At 49.4% G+C, this 14,540-nt stretch overlaps 1 protein-coding gene across 1 annotated transcript in view; it reads left to right on the forward strand.

Annotated features, from left to right (window-relative positions):
- Window positions 1-1,915: 1,915 nt before the first annotated feature.
- Window positions 1,916-14,540, forward strand: part of CDC16 (cell division cycle 16) — a 115,414-nt gene continuing 102,789 nt past the window's right edge. The window contains exon 1 of the mRNA XM_075334255.1: window positions 1,916-2,127. Coding sequence (XP_075190370.1) covers window positions 2,080-2,127 — 48 coding nt within the window. The 5' untranslated portion in view covers window positions 1,916-2,079. The remainder of the gene's footprint in view (window positions 2,128-14,540) is intronic.

A 14,540-nucleotide genomic window follows, 5' to 3' on the forward strand; every position in this document is an offset into this window, starting at 1 on the left:
AATTATGGGGTTGTCACAGTATAGGGAGCATATGTGGGTCATAGTGTGAATTATGGGGTTGTCACAGTATAGGGAGCATATGTGGGTCACACTGTGAATTATGGGGTTGTCACAGTATATGGAGCATATGTGGGGCACACTGTGAATTATGGGGTTGTCACAGTATGTGGAGCATATGGGGGTCACACTGTGAATTATGGGGTTGTCACAGTATAGGGAGCATATGTGGGTCATACTGTGAATTATGGGGTTGTCACAGTATAGGGAGCATATATGGGTCACACTGTGAATTATGGGGTTGTCACAGTATAGGGAGCATATGTGGGTCACACTGTGAATTATGGGGTTGTCACAGTATAGGGAGCATATGTGGGTCATACTGTGAATTATGGGGTTGTCACAGTATAGGGAGCATATGTGGGTCACACTGTGAATTATGGGGTTGTCACAGTATAGGGAGCATATGTGGGTCACACTGTGAATTATGGGGTTGTCACAGTATAGGGAGCATATGTGGGTCACACTGTGAATTATGGGGTTGTCACAGTATAGGGAGCATATGGGGGTCACACTGTGAATTATGGGGTTGTCACAGTATAGGGAGCATATGTGGGGCACACTGTGAATTATGGGGTTGTCACAGTATGTGGAGCATATGGGGGTCACACTGTGAATTATGGGGTTGTCACAGTATAGGGAGCATATGTGGGTCATACTGTGAATTATGGGGTTGTCACAGTATAGGGAGCATATGTGGGTCACACTGTGAATTATGGGGTTGTCACAGTATAGGGAGCATATATGGGTCACACTGTGAATTATGGGGTTGTCACAGTATAGGGAGCATATGTGGGTCATACTGTGAATTATGGGGTTGTCACAGTATAGGGAGCATATGTGGGTCACACTGTGAATTATGGGGTTGTCACAGTATATGGAGAATATGGGGGTCATACTGTGAATTATGGGGTTGTCACAGTATAGGGAGCATATGGGGGTCACACTGTGAATGATGGGGTTGTCACAGTATAGGGAGCATATGTGGGTCACACTGTGAATTATGGGGTTGTCACAGTATAGGGAGCATATGTGGGTCACACTGTGAATTATGGGGTTGTCACAGTATAGGGAACATATGGGGGTCACACTGTGAATTATGGGGTTGTCACAGTATAGGGAGTATATGTGGGTCACACTGTGAATTATGGGGTTGTCACAGTATAGGGAGCATATGGGGGTCACACTGTGAATTATGGGGTTGTCACAGTATAGGGAGCATATGTGGGTCATACTGTGAATTATGGGGTTGTCACAGTATAGGGAACATATGGGGGTCACACTGTGAATTATGGGGTTGTCACAGTATAGGGAGTATATGTGGGTCACACTGTGAATTATGGGGTTGTCACAGTATAGGGAGCATATGGGGGTCACACTGTGAATTATGGGGTTGTCACAGTATAGGGAGTATATGTGGGTCACACTGTGAATTATGGGGTTGTCACAGTATATGGAGCATATGTGGGTCATACTGTGAATTATGGGGTTGTCACAGTATAGGGAGCATATGTGGGTCATACTGTGAATTATGGGGTTGTCACAGTATAGGGAGCATATGTGGGTCACACTGTGAATTATGGGGTTGTCACAGTATAGGGAGCATATGTGGGTCATACTGTGAATTATGGGGTTGTCACAGTATAGGGAGCATATGTGGGTCACACTGTGAATTATGGGGTTGTCACAGTATATGGAGCATATGTGGGGCACAAGAGTTAAAGGGGGTCACGCTATATATGGAGTATATGTGGTTCACACTGTGAGTATCCAGGTATCCCCCTGAATGTCAGTAGAGCAGTCGGTCCGGAACGTCTGGATTAGTGATTAGTTTCCGCCCGGCGGACGATGTGTGTAACACTCATCCAGAGGCAGCCTTGCTGACAGCGCCTCACACCCGGAGCATAGGAGGGGGGCTGCAGATCGGGGACACAGCACAGCGGCCCATCGGCTATAGGTCGGGAGCGCGCTCCTCTGCAGTGCGCGCGCCTCGCTGTCTCCGTCCGTTAGTAACCGGCAACCATGAATTTAGATCGTCTTCGGAAGAGAGTGCGGCAGTATATAGAGCAGGTAAGGGCACGTGATCAGGGGACGTCACGTGACGGGCATCACCTCTGCCGCTGGCCTCCTGTGTGTATGGGGAACATGATTTCCTACAGAAGGTGCTCTGGATGTGGTGCCATCACTGAGGCAGCCTGTCAGCAGCACTATCTAAGCTGCCCCCACCTCCTCACACATTCTAATAAGGTTTAAACAAGTAGTGGTGATGAGTGAGGATGGGTGGTGGAGAGGGCTTTGATTTCTGTAGCTGAATCATCCCATTAATTATGTAGGTATTGTGATTTGGAAGAGGGGCATCACCACCGCCCATCCGGGTGATGTTCTAACTTCCTCCAAAACACGTAGCTGTCCCGGTGTGTGATACCCGGCTTTCAGGGGCGTACATAGAAATCATGGGGCCCCATAGCAAAAGCCTGAATGGGCCCCCTGTCAATAAAAAAAAAAAAATTACAACAAAATATTAACATAATCATCATACATGCTATTGTGGGCTGGCACACGTTACTGTGGGCAGGTTATAGTTAGAAATAATACATACTACATAGTGTTACTGAACAGCACCCACCATATAAAGGCCAATAATACATTACAAAATAATGCCATCACCACATAGTGTGAATATATCCACCGTCCTGTCCACTGCATCAAGACCAGTGGGTTCACACCGGAAATTCCCCCCCCCCCAAAAAAAAAAAATCTGCAGTGTGTGAACTTGGCCTAAAGTAGTGAATTCCTCCTACGCACTTTTCACCACACACAATATAAATCTTCACATCTGTCTCCCCCATATAATGGGAAGGATTATGACCCCCTTTATAGCCTTAGGAACTACAGTAAAACTCTGCACAGCACAGGGATAATACACACACACACACACACACACACACACACACACACAGTGATGGCACAGCCCAGGAGCAACACATGCACGCAGTGATAGCACAGCCCAGGAGCAACACACACACGCAGTGATGGCACAGCCCAGGGGCAACACACACACACATGTACCCCTTGATGGCACAGGGCAGTTTCTTTCTGTAGTGTTACAGACATTTGTACATTATAATACTCACCTGCTCCTGTGATGTGAGAGATCGTCCTTCTGGCTGCTCCTTCAGTCCTCTTCTTTTTCTTACAATTCCTTCTGTTCTCTGCTTCTCACTGTTTTTTCTTTATCGTTCCTTTGGGAGACCCAGACCATGGGTGTTTAGCTTCTGCCTCCGGAGGACACACAAAGTACTACACTTAAAAGTGTAGCTCCTCCCTCTGAGCTTATACACCCCCTGGTAGCCAGTCCTAGCCAGTTTATTGCTTTGTGTCAGGAGGCATACATCCACACATGCATTCTCAACTGATTTGTTTGACTTTTGGAAAGAGTTTGAAGAAAAGCGGGTCCATGTCTGGACTCCCGGCATGTCCCTTCTCACCCCACTGTGTCGGCGGTGTTGTTAAGGTTGATTTACAAGGCTGCAGCCTTACATGCCGCGCTCCTTCACCATCCCTTCTGGGCTCTGGCTTGAAGTGGGAGCCAGCACGGTCTCCATGCCTGGCAGGAGTCCGGTCTCCATCCACAGCCCCTTGAGGATTCTGTTGGACCGGAGCACTCATCCCCAGGGACATGGCCCTGCGTCTCAGCAGCTAAGTACCTGAGACATTTATGTTGGGGGTCCTGGTTCTTTATTGTAAGGGGAGAGTATGCTGTATGTGATTGTTTTAACTTTCCGGTGGATTCTCTAGCTTTTGCCTGAGAACCGCGCCGATGGTGCCTGCTTGTCGGCCTCGCCGCTTAAATTTAGGCCCCGGCTTCGCCGGAGGCCTAGTTTCATTTTCCTGCCCTCGCATGTCACTCATGCAGAGGGACAGGTTCGGCTCCTCCCGGCGGCCGTTCTACACAGGGGAGGGACATTCCCCACTGCTGGGGCGTCCCTCCTTCCCTGCAGGTCTCTATAGCCCTCCAGTTCCCGCTCTTTTATAGGAACGCCCCCTAGTCATTTCTCAGGCAGAGTTCACTCTGCTCTGGGACATCCTGCATTCTGCATCTCTGCTGAGGTGCTGCGACTGGGGGACCGGGCTTCGGGATCTGGAGGGCACACAACACCGCGCTCAGCGGTCTGGTAAGCCACAGCCGGTCTCCGGTTGTGGACCTCTGTATATTCTCCCTGGGGTTCATTCTCTGCAAAGCCCCCACTCCAGCAGCATGTCTCACACAAGGAGCAAGGCTCCAAAGCTTTATGCTGCATGCACTGCATGTAAGCTCCTGCTGCCTGAGCCGAGCATTTATCCACACTGTGATGGTTGCTCTAACTTGGCGGTGCCACAGCCTGGAGTCTCACCCCCAGTGGTCTCTCAGGCTGCTGCTGCACCTGTGACGGAACCCCCGGCCTGGGTAGAGTCCTTTTCTAGGTCCATATCCCAGTCATTTGCTGAGTCCATGGGACTTTTGTCCAGGACTTTGATGAATATGCATCAGCCTCCCTCACAGGGTTCCTCTAATACTCTTGACAGAGGACTCCTATCCTCTGACCTCCGTCCATCGGAGCTCACGGAGGATTCATCATCTGATCCCAGACCCCGTCCTACTAAGAGAAAGCACAGGGTTTCCTCCCCCTCCCCATCCCACGGCTCTGTCTCAAGAGCTGACTCTCAAGATGAGGAGGATGCCCTCACTGGGGGCTTGGAGGCTATGTATCCCATCGATTTCTCTGAGGGTGACTCAGATCTTAGTGATTTGATTGCTTCTATTAATTCTGTGCTGGATCTCAATCCGCCAGTGTCAGAAGAGCAACCCTCTCTGGCAGAAAAACATCAGTTTACCTCGCCTAAGAGAGTGAAGAGTGTGTTCATTAACCACTCCAGTTTTCAGACCGCTGTGACCAAACCCAGGGCCTGCCCTGACAAATGCTTTCCAAAGCGTGGTTCTGATGACCGGTTTCCATTTCCACTTGAGGTGGTCAAGGAGTGGTCTCACTCCCCAAAGGTAGACCCTCCGGTGTCTAGGCTATCAGCCCGGACCGTTGTCGGTGGCTGACAGCACCTCACTTAAGGATTCCCCTGACCGTCAGATTGACCTTCTGGCCAAATCTGTGTATGAAGCTGCGGGGGCCGCGTTTTCCCCGACTTTTGCAGCAGTGTGGGCCCTCAAAGCCATCTCTGCTTCTCTAGAGGAGATGCATTCCCTCACCAAGGAATCTATGCCTGAGATGGTTACCTTAACTGCTCAGGCTTCAGCTTTTTCATCTTATGCCATGTCTGCCATGCTAGAGGCTGCTCACCGCACTGCGGTGGCTTCAGCTAATTCTCTTGTTATCCGCAGGATTTTGTGGCTTCGAGAGTGGAAGGCAGATGCTTCTTCCAAGAAGTTTCTTGCTGGGCTCCCTTTTGCTGGTTCACGGCTGTTTGGTGAACAGCTGGATGAAATCATTAAAGAAGCTACTGGCGGGAAGACTACTTCCATGCCACAAACCAAGACCAGGAAACCCGCCCAGGGTAGGAATCAATCGAGGTTTCGTTCCTTTCGTTCCTCCAACTGGTCATCCTCTAAGCCTTCCGCCTCGTCCGCTAACTCAGCCAAGGATCAGAAATCCAACTGGCACCCAAAAGCGAGTCCGCAGAAGACCGCAGGAGGTTCTGCCACTAAGGCAGCTTCCTCATGACTCTCGGCCCGCTCCAGCCACGTCCTTAGTCGGAGGCAGGCTCTCCCACTTTGGCGACGCTTGGTTAAAGCAAGTCTCCGATCAGTGGGTGAGAGACATCATATCTCACGGCTACAGGATAGAATTCTCTTCCAGCTCTCCAAACAGATTTTTTCTCTCAACTCCCCCCTGCTCCAAGGCCGCCGCCTTCTCGCAGGCCGTGGCGTCCTTGCAGGCAAACGGAGTGATTGTCCCAGTTCCCGCTCAGGAACGGTTCAGAGGTTTTTCCTCAAATCTCTTCCTAGTTCCAAAAAAGGACGGTACCTTCCAGCCCATCCTGGATCTCAAGCTTCTCAACAAGCATGTTCGGGTGCGGCATTTTCGCATGGAGTCTCTGCGATCAGTCATTGCCTCTATGACCCAAGGGGATTTCCTGGCGTCCATCGACATCAGAGATGCCTATCTACATGTGCCAATCACAGTGTCACATCAGCGTTGGTTACGTTTTGCGATAGGAGAGGATCATTTCCAATTCGTGGCTCTCCCCTTCGGGTTAGCCACGGCCCCTCGGGTATTCACCAAGGTCATGGCGGCAGTGATTGCGGTCCTGCACCTCCAGGGGTTAGCAGTGCTTCCTTATCTGGACGACCTTCTGGTCAAGGGTACATCCAGCACAGACTGTCAGCGGAGTGTTTCGCTCACTCTCGCCACCTTAGCCCAATTCGGGTGGATTGTCAATCTTCCCACATCCACTCTGACTCCGACCCAGAGTCTCACGTACCTAGGGATGCAGTTCGAGACTTTGCCGGCACTTGTGAAGTTGCCCTTAATCAAACAGCAGTCTCTCCGGCTAGCGGTGCGCTCTCTCCTGAGGCCCCGCCGTTATTCCCTCAGGCGCCTGATGCAGGTGCTGGGTCAAAAGGTGGCCTCCATGGAGGCGGTTCCCTTTGCCCAGTTCCATCTGCGTCCTCTGCAGCTGGACATTCTCCGCTGTTGGGACAAGCGGCCTTCCTCCTTACAGAGGTTAGTGGCTCTGTCGCCACGGACCAGGACCTCTCTTCAGTGGTGGCTTCGACCCCTCTCCCTGTCCCAAGGGCGCTCCTTCCTGACTCCGTCCTGGGTGATTCTCACCACGGATGCCAGCCTATCCGGCTGGGGAGCGGTACATCTCCACCACAGAGCACAGGGCACTTGGACTCCGTCCGAGTCAGCCCTTTCAATCAATGTGCTGGAAACCAGAGCTGTGCTTCTAGCTCTCCTAGCCTTTCACCACCTGTTGGCGGGCAGGCACATTCGAGTCCAGTCAGACAACGCGACAGCGGTTGCCTACATCAATCACCAAGGCGGGACACGCAGCCGCCTGGAAATGTTGGAGGTCCAACGCATTCTTCAATGGGCTGAGGACTCCAAGTCCACCATATCCGCAGTCCACATCCCTGGCGTAGAAAACTGGGAGGCAGATTATCTCAGCCGTCAATCCGTGGACGGTGGCGAGTGGTCCCTGCACCCGGCAGTGTTTCAGTCAATCTGCCGCAAGTGGGGCACTCCGGAGGTGGACCTAATGGCATCCTGTCACAACAACAAGGTTCCGGTTTACGTGGCTCGCTCCCACGAACCTCAGGCCTTCGCCGCGGACGCTCTGGTTCAAGACTGATCCCAGTTTCGTCTGTCCTACGTGTTTTCCCCCTCTAGCTCTCTTGCCCAGAGTCCTGCGCAAGATCAGAATGGAGGGCCGTCGAGTCATCCTCATTGCACCGGACTGGCCCAGGCGAGCTTGGTATCCGGACCTGCTCCAACTGTCCGTGGAGATGCCGTGGCATCTTCCGGACCGTCCAGACCTGCTCTCGCAAGGTCCGTTTTTCCGCCCGAATTCTGCGGCACTCAAATTGACGGCGTGGCTCTTGAGTCCTGGATTTTGACGGCTTCTGGTATTCCTCCTGAAGTCATCTCCACTATGACTCGGGCCCGTAAGTCTTCCTCCGTCAAGATCTATCACAGGACTTGGAAAATTTTCCTGTCCTGGTGTCGCTCTTCTGGCCATTCTCCTTGGCCATTCTCGTTGCCGACCCTTCTGTCTTTTTTACAGTCCGGTCTGCAGCTAGGACTGTCCCTCAACTCTCTCAAGGGACAAGTCTCAGCTCTATCAGTGCTGTTCCAGCGGCGTCTCGCCCGGCTGGCTCAGGTCCGCACCTTCATGCAAGGTGCGTCTCACATCATTCCGCCTTATCGGCGGCCCTTGGATCCCTGGGACCTTAACTTGGTCCTCACGGTATTGCAGAAACCCCCTTTCGAGCCCCTTAGGAAGGTTTCTTTGTATCGTCTTTCTCAAAAGGTGGTCTTTCTAGTTGCCATAACTTCTCTCAGGAGAGTCTCTGATTTGGCTGCGCTCTCCTCGGAGTCACCTTTTTTGGTTTTTCACCAAGACAAGGTAGTTCTCCGTCCGACCCCGGACTTTCTTCCTAAGGTGGTCTCTCCCTTCCACCTTAACCAGGATATTTCCTTGCCTTCCTTCTGTCCGGCCCCTGTTCATTGCTTTGAGAAAGCGCTGCATACTCTAGATCTGGTGCGTGCTCTCCGGATTTATGTGTCTCGCACCGCTGCGCTTAGGCGGTGCACCTCTCTTTTTGTGCTAACCACAGGGCGGCGCAAGGGTCTCTCTGCTTCTAAGCCGACCTTGGCCCGTTGGATTAGATCGACCATTTCGGACGCCTACCAGAGTACTCAGGTGCCTCCCCCGCCGGGGATCAAAGCACACTCGATCAGAGCTGTTGGTGCCTCTTGGGCTTTTAGGCACCAGGCTACGGCTCAACAAGTCTGTCAGGCTGCCACTTGGACTAGCCTGCATACCTTTTCGAAGCACTACCAAGTGCGTGCTCATGCTTCGGCAGATGCGAGCTTGGGCAGACGCATACTTCAGGCGGCTGTCGCCCACTTGTGAAGTTAGGCTCCGCCTACTTCTTAGTTTTTTCTGTTTATTCCCACCCAGGTACAGCTTTGGAACATCCCATGGTCTGGGTCTCCCAAAGGAACGATAAAGAAAAAGAGAATTTTGTTACTTACCGTAAATTATTTTTCTTATAGTTCCGTATTGGGAGACCCAGCTCCCTCCCTGTTGCCTGTTGGCAATTTTCTTGTTCCGTGTGTTATCACCGGCTGTTGTCGTGGACAGAGTCTCTGGTTGTTCCGGTTCTTACTCGGTTCTACTTGTGGGTGGCTATTCTCCTTCAGCTTTTGCACTAAACTGGCTAGGACTGGCTACCAGGGGGTGTATAAGCTCAGAGGGAGGAGCTACACTTTTAAGTGTAGTACTTTGTGTGTCCTCCGGAGGCAGAAGCTAAACACCCATGGTCTGGGTCTCCCAATACGGAACTATAAGAAAAAGAATTTACGGTAAGTAACAAAATTCTCTTTTTTCTGCACTCTGTTTGCTCTTCTCTCTTTACTATAGTCTCTACTCCTCCTCCACTCTGTTTTCCTGTTTATCTTTGTTTCTCCCGCGCTGTACTGAACAAGCTCCGCCCCCTCCCCTGATTGGTTGTTCTTCTCCTGGCATCTCTCACAGCTCTCTGACTGGAAGAGGAAGCTGCCTGACCACTCCCTCCTCTTCAGCACAGGCTGCACACAGTGTGCAGTGAGTGTGGGTGAGACTGCATCTCTGTGTTGCGGCCAGCCTGCAGCTATACTCTCCGTTCCGGCACCCAGCGGCCTTAGGCTATGTGCGCACATAGCGTTCTGCCCCTGCAGAAATTTCTGCAGCGATTTGAACAGCACACGTGCGCTTCAAATCGCTGCAGAAAGAGTCTGTAATGAAAAATAAAAAAAGCCGATTCCATGCGCTCTGAGTGCAGCCCCTCCCATAGACAGAGCGGGGGCTGCATGCAGAGCGCAGGAATGAAGTGACGTGTCACTTCTTAGAACATGCGCTTCGGGCAGCAGCCGAAGCGCTGCGCTCTAATAGGCCACGTGCGCACGTTTATGAAGATCATGCAGGGGACGCAGGACGCATGCAGTTACGCTGTGGTGCAGATCGCAGCGTAACTGCATGCAAATACGCAATGTGCGCAAATAGCCTTAATCAGCATGAAAGTGAAAGTGAAAATGCACACACAGTGACCAGCCGCCTCTGGGCCCCTCCAGCTCACGGGCCCCGTAGCAGTGGCGTGGTCTGCCTCTATTGATGGTATGCCACTGCCGGCTTTATATGAGCACTACGCGGGTCTGTGGGGCAGAACGTGTGAGGTGTGGAGGGAGCCAGCCGTGATGACATGTCCACATGCAGGCCATGAGATGGAATATTAGGCTGGGGACATCATCATCCCTCCCTGACTGCCCACTCACTGTATTTTTATAGTGAGAGCGCAGGATTAATGTTGATTTTATTGTTGTTATTTATAGAGCACCATTAATTCCATGCCGCTGTCCATGAAAAGGGGGTTACATACAAAACACAGAGATAAGTTACAGTAACAGACTGGTACAGAATGGAGGTCTGGGCCTTGCATCATTTATTTACCAATTATTAAGCAGGAATAAGGAGCTTATTAGACTGTAAGAAATGTTGGCAGTAATGTTGGCAGTTTATGGTGCCCGGGCAGCTCACAGGTTCCCTTAAAGGCAAAGTGCACTCTGCTTTTTTTTTTGTTTACAGTGATGTTTATGCCGGAGCTTTTCTTAGTGGGTACATTTGGCTTCATACACATTTCCCATTAATAACTAGACCACCAATGTCTTGTTTTTGGCTTCTTGCTCTTTGGACGTCTCATCTACAGCCTGTATTCTGCTGAATGTTATAGATGTGTTGATGCCCTTTATTATGAGGTGACCCTTTAAATCTTTGCTATAATCAGCAATTCAAAGCAACCCAGAGGTGGCTGCTAACTAATATTCTTTGTTTCTGTTCTCCGTTTACTGTATGTGAATCAGGTCATTCCTGTTTACATTGAGCAGCTGTACACAATTATTTCTAAACATTATGGCTGGAATCATATACAGTGTGATGTAAAAGTTTGGGCGCCCCTGATCAAAATTACTGTTATTGTGAACAGTTACGCAAGTTGAAGATGAAATGATCTGAGGCCGGTTTCAGACGTCCATGTTTAATCAGGTACAAGGCACACGCATGGTTATGGTCATACGTGTGTCACGCGTATATCACACGTGTGACTTCTGTATTTGCATATGTGTGACAGGTACCGGAGTAAACACGGGTCTGTGAAATAAAAAGACATTCTATATTTACCTGTATCCAGCGCTGTTTTCTTTGGCTCTGCTGTCTCCTGCTCCTGACCCCCGCTCATTATATTCATTGATTATTCACCGCACTCAGGACTTGAAAGCCGGAGCATCGCGGGGACAGCGCCTAGGACAGCACCGCCAATGACAGCACCGCGGGGACAGGTGAGTATTCACAAAGCAGTGTGTGTGCAGTGATGTCTAGGAGGTCATTGGAGTTCCCAATGAACTCTGACATCCTCATGACACCCCCGCGACACCCGAGCTACAGCAGGTGTGAGGACGATGACTTCATGGATTCATCAGAGTTCATTGGGAACTCTGATGCTGTCCCCGCGATGCTCCAGCTTCCAGGTCCTCACTACACACACGCGTGTATATACTGAGCACATATACACACATAGCAGACACACATGGATACACCGAGCATATACACACACACAGCGCATATGCATGTATACACTGAACACACACACACACACACACACACACCTGGATAATCACCTGTCCCCAGCGATGCAGTCCCCGGCACTGAAGTCTCCAGCTGAAGTCTGCTGCTGTTTCCAACTCATCAGTGCAGTGAATAATCAATGAGTATAATGAGCAGGGGTCAGGATCAGGAGGCAGAAGAGCCGGAGACAACAGCGCTGGATACAGGTGAATATAGAGAATATTTTTAATTAAAAGACCCGTCTTTTCTCCGGTACGTGTCACTGATGTCACACGGATCACATCAGTGTGCGATCCATGTGACACCCATGCTGCCGTAGAAAAAATGGACATGTCTGTGTATGTGTGTGCGGTGCCATGAGGGGTCACACGGTCCGTGTGAGTACCAGTATAGAATAACATGGGTACGTGTGGCATCCGTCTTAAAAACTGATGTAACACGTACCTGAAACACAGACGTCTGAAACCAGCCTAAAAGCCATAAAGTTAAAGATGACACATTTCCTTTGTATTTTAGGCAAGAAATCTATATATATTTTCATCTTTTACATTTTAAACGCAGGAGACTGCAGCTGCTTGTACCCACAATCAGGGTTCAGTGCGCTGCGGTCTCTCGCTTGTGTTTTCCCTACGTAGGACGCATTTGAATCCGCAGCAAACAACTGACATGCTGCACCACAGGTCAGTGTTTGCTGCAGAACAAACATGCACAGTGGGCACAGGATTTCTAGAAATCCATCCACCATGCTTAGTCACAGATTTCCCAATAATAATGGTCCATCTGAGGACCATAGGCAGAGACAAGACCAGTCACAGATTTCCCAATAATAAAGGTCCATCTGAGGACCATAGGCAGAGACAAGACCAGTCACAGATTTCCCAATAATAAAGGTCTATCTGAGGACCATAGGCAGAGACAAGACCAGTCACAGATTTCCCAATAATAAAGGTCTATCTGAGGACCATAGGCAGAGACAAGATTAGTCACAGATTTCCCAATAATAAAGGTCTATCTGAGGACCATAGGCAGAGACAAGACCAGTCACAGATTTCCCAATAATAAAGGTCTATCTGAGGACCATAGGCAGAGACAAGACCAGTCACAGATTTCCCAATAATAAAGGTCTATCTGAGGACCATAGGCAGAGACAAGATTAGTCACAGATTTCCCAATAATAAAGGTCTATCTGAGGACCATAGGCAGAGACAAGACCAGTCACAGATTTCCCAATAATAAAGGTCTATCTGAGGACCATAGGCAGAGACAAGACCAGTCACAATTTCCTAATAATAAAGGTCCATCTGAGGACCATAGGCAGAGACAAGACCAGTCACAGATTTCCCAATAATAAAGGTCTAGCTGAGGACCATAGGCAGAGACAAGACCAGTCACAGATTTCCCAATAATAAAGGTCTATCTGAGGACCATAGGCAGAGACAAGACCAGTCACAGATTTCCCAATAATAAAGGTCCATCTGAGGACCATAGGCAGAGACAAGATTAGTCACAGATTTCCCAATAATAAAGGTCCATCTGAGGACCATAGGCAGAGACAAGATTAGTCACAGATTTCCCAATAATAAAGGTCCATCTGAGGACCATAGGCAGAGACAAGACCAGTCACAGATTTCCCAATAATAAAGGTCTATCTGAGGACCATAGGCAGAGACAAGACCAGTCACAGATTTCCCAATAATAAAGGTCTATCTGAGGACCATAGGCAGAGACAAGATTAGTCACAGATTTCCCAATAATAAAGGTCCATCTGAGGACCATAGGCAGAGACAAGACCAGTCACAGATTTCCCAATAATAAAGGTCCATCTGAGGACCATAGGCAGAGACAAGACCAGTCACAATTTCCCAATAATAAAGGTCTATCTGAGGACCATTGGCAGAGACAAGATTAGCCACAGATTTCCCAATAATAAAGGTCTATCTGAGGACCATAGGCAGAGACAAGACCAGTCACAATTTGCCAATAATAAAGGTCTATCTGAGGACCATAGGCAGAGACAAGACCAGTCACAATTTCCCAATAATAAAGGTCTATCTGAGGACCATAGGCAGAGACAAGACCAGTTACAATTTCCCAATAATAAAGGTCTAGCTGAGGACCATAGGCAGAGACAAGACCAGTCACAATTTCCCAATAATAAAGGTCTATCTGAGGACCATAGGCAGAGACAAGATTAGCCACAGATTTCCCAATAAAAAAGATCTGTGTGAGGACCATAGGCAGATAAAAGACCAGTCTTGTCTCTGCCTATAGTCCTCAGACGGACCTTTTAATAGGACACTGTCGCCAGGTTTTGCCATCTGAGCGCAGCATGATGAAGGAAAGAGACTCTGATTCCAGTAATGTCACTTACTGGGCTGCGCAGTGTAGCTTTTTATAAAATCACAGTTTAATCAGCAGTTACTTGGCTGCCAGATAGTCGAGCCGATCCATGAGATCCTTATAACGCCGTTCTACATTCAAATAACTGCTAGATCTGCAGCAGAGAAAACAATGATTCTATCAAACTGACAGCAAACAGCTCAGTAAGTGACACATCACTGGAACCAGGGTCTGTCTCTATATCATACTTCTCTCAGTTGGGGTAGAAAAAACCTGGTGACAGATTGCCCTTAAGTATAGTTTCTCTGAAATGCCTGAGCATTTTGGAGAGACATACACCTGCCTGGAATCGTGCAGGCAGGCTCTGGTTCTTGCTGCCTATAGCATGAATCAGGTGACAGATATTGTTTAAATCTGCCATATGGTTCCAGAAACATTGGCCTTTTTATTTGGTGCTAATTTCTATGGTCTTTACGATGTGTAGCTTTCAGGGTAACAATGCTGAACAGCCCGTGAGCAACGATCTCTTGGTAAAGACTAGGGATGAGCGAATGTATTCGCCACTGTTCGGTATCCGACGGTTAATGTGGTATTGGGGTATTCGAGGTATTTGCTATCCGACGGCTAATATGGTATTCGCTCCGATAATTTCATTTTCATTTCTGACTTCCTGGCGCCTTTTTCCAGCCAATGGACACACCTGATGTTGCTTGCTTTCACAGTGACGGATGGAGAGAGGGAGGGAGGGATGGAGAGAGGGAGGGAGG

This window comes from Anomaloglossus baeobatrachus, chromosome 2, assembly GCF_048569485.1.
Source record: "Anomaloglossus baeobatrachus isolate aAnoBae1 chromosome 2, aAnoBae1.hap1, whole genome shotgun sequence".
Lineage (NCBI taxonomy): Eukaryota > Metazoa > Chordata > Amphibia > Anura > Aromobatidae > Anomaloglossus > Anomaloglossus baeobatrachus.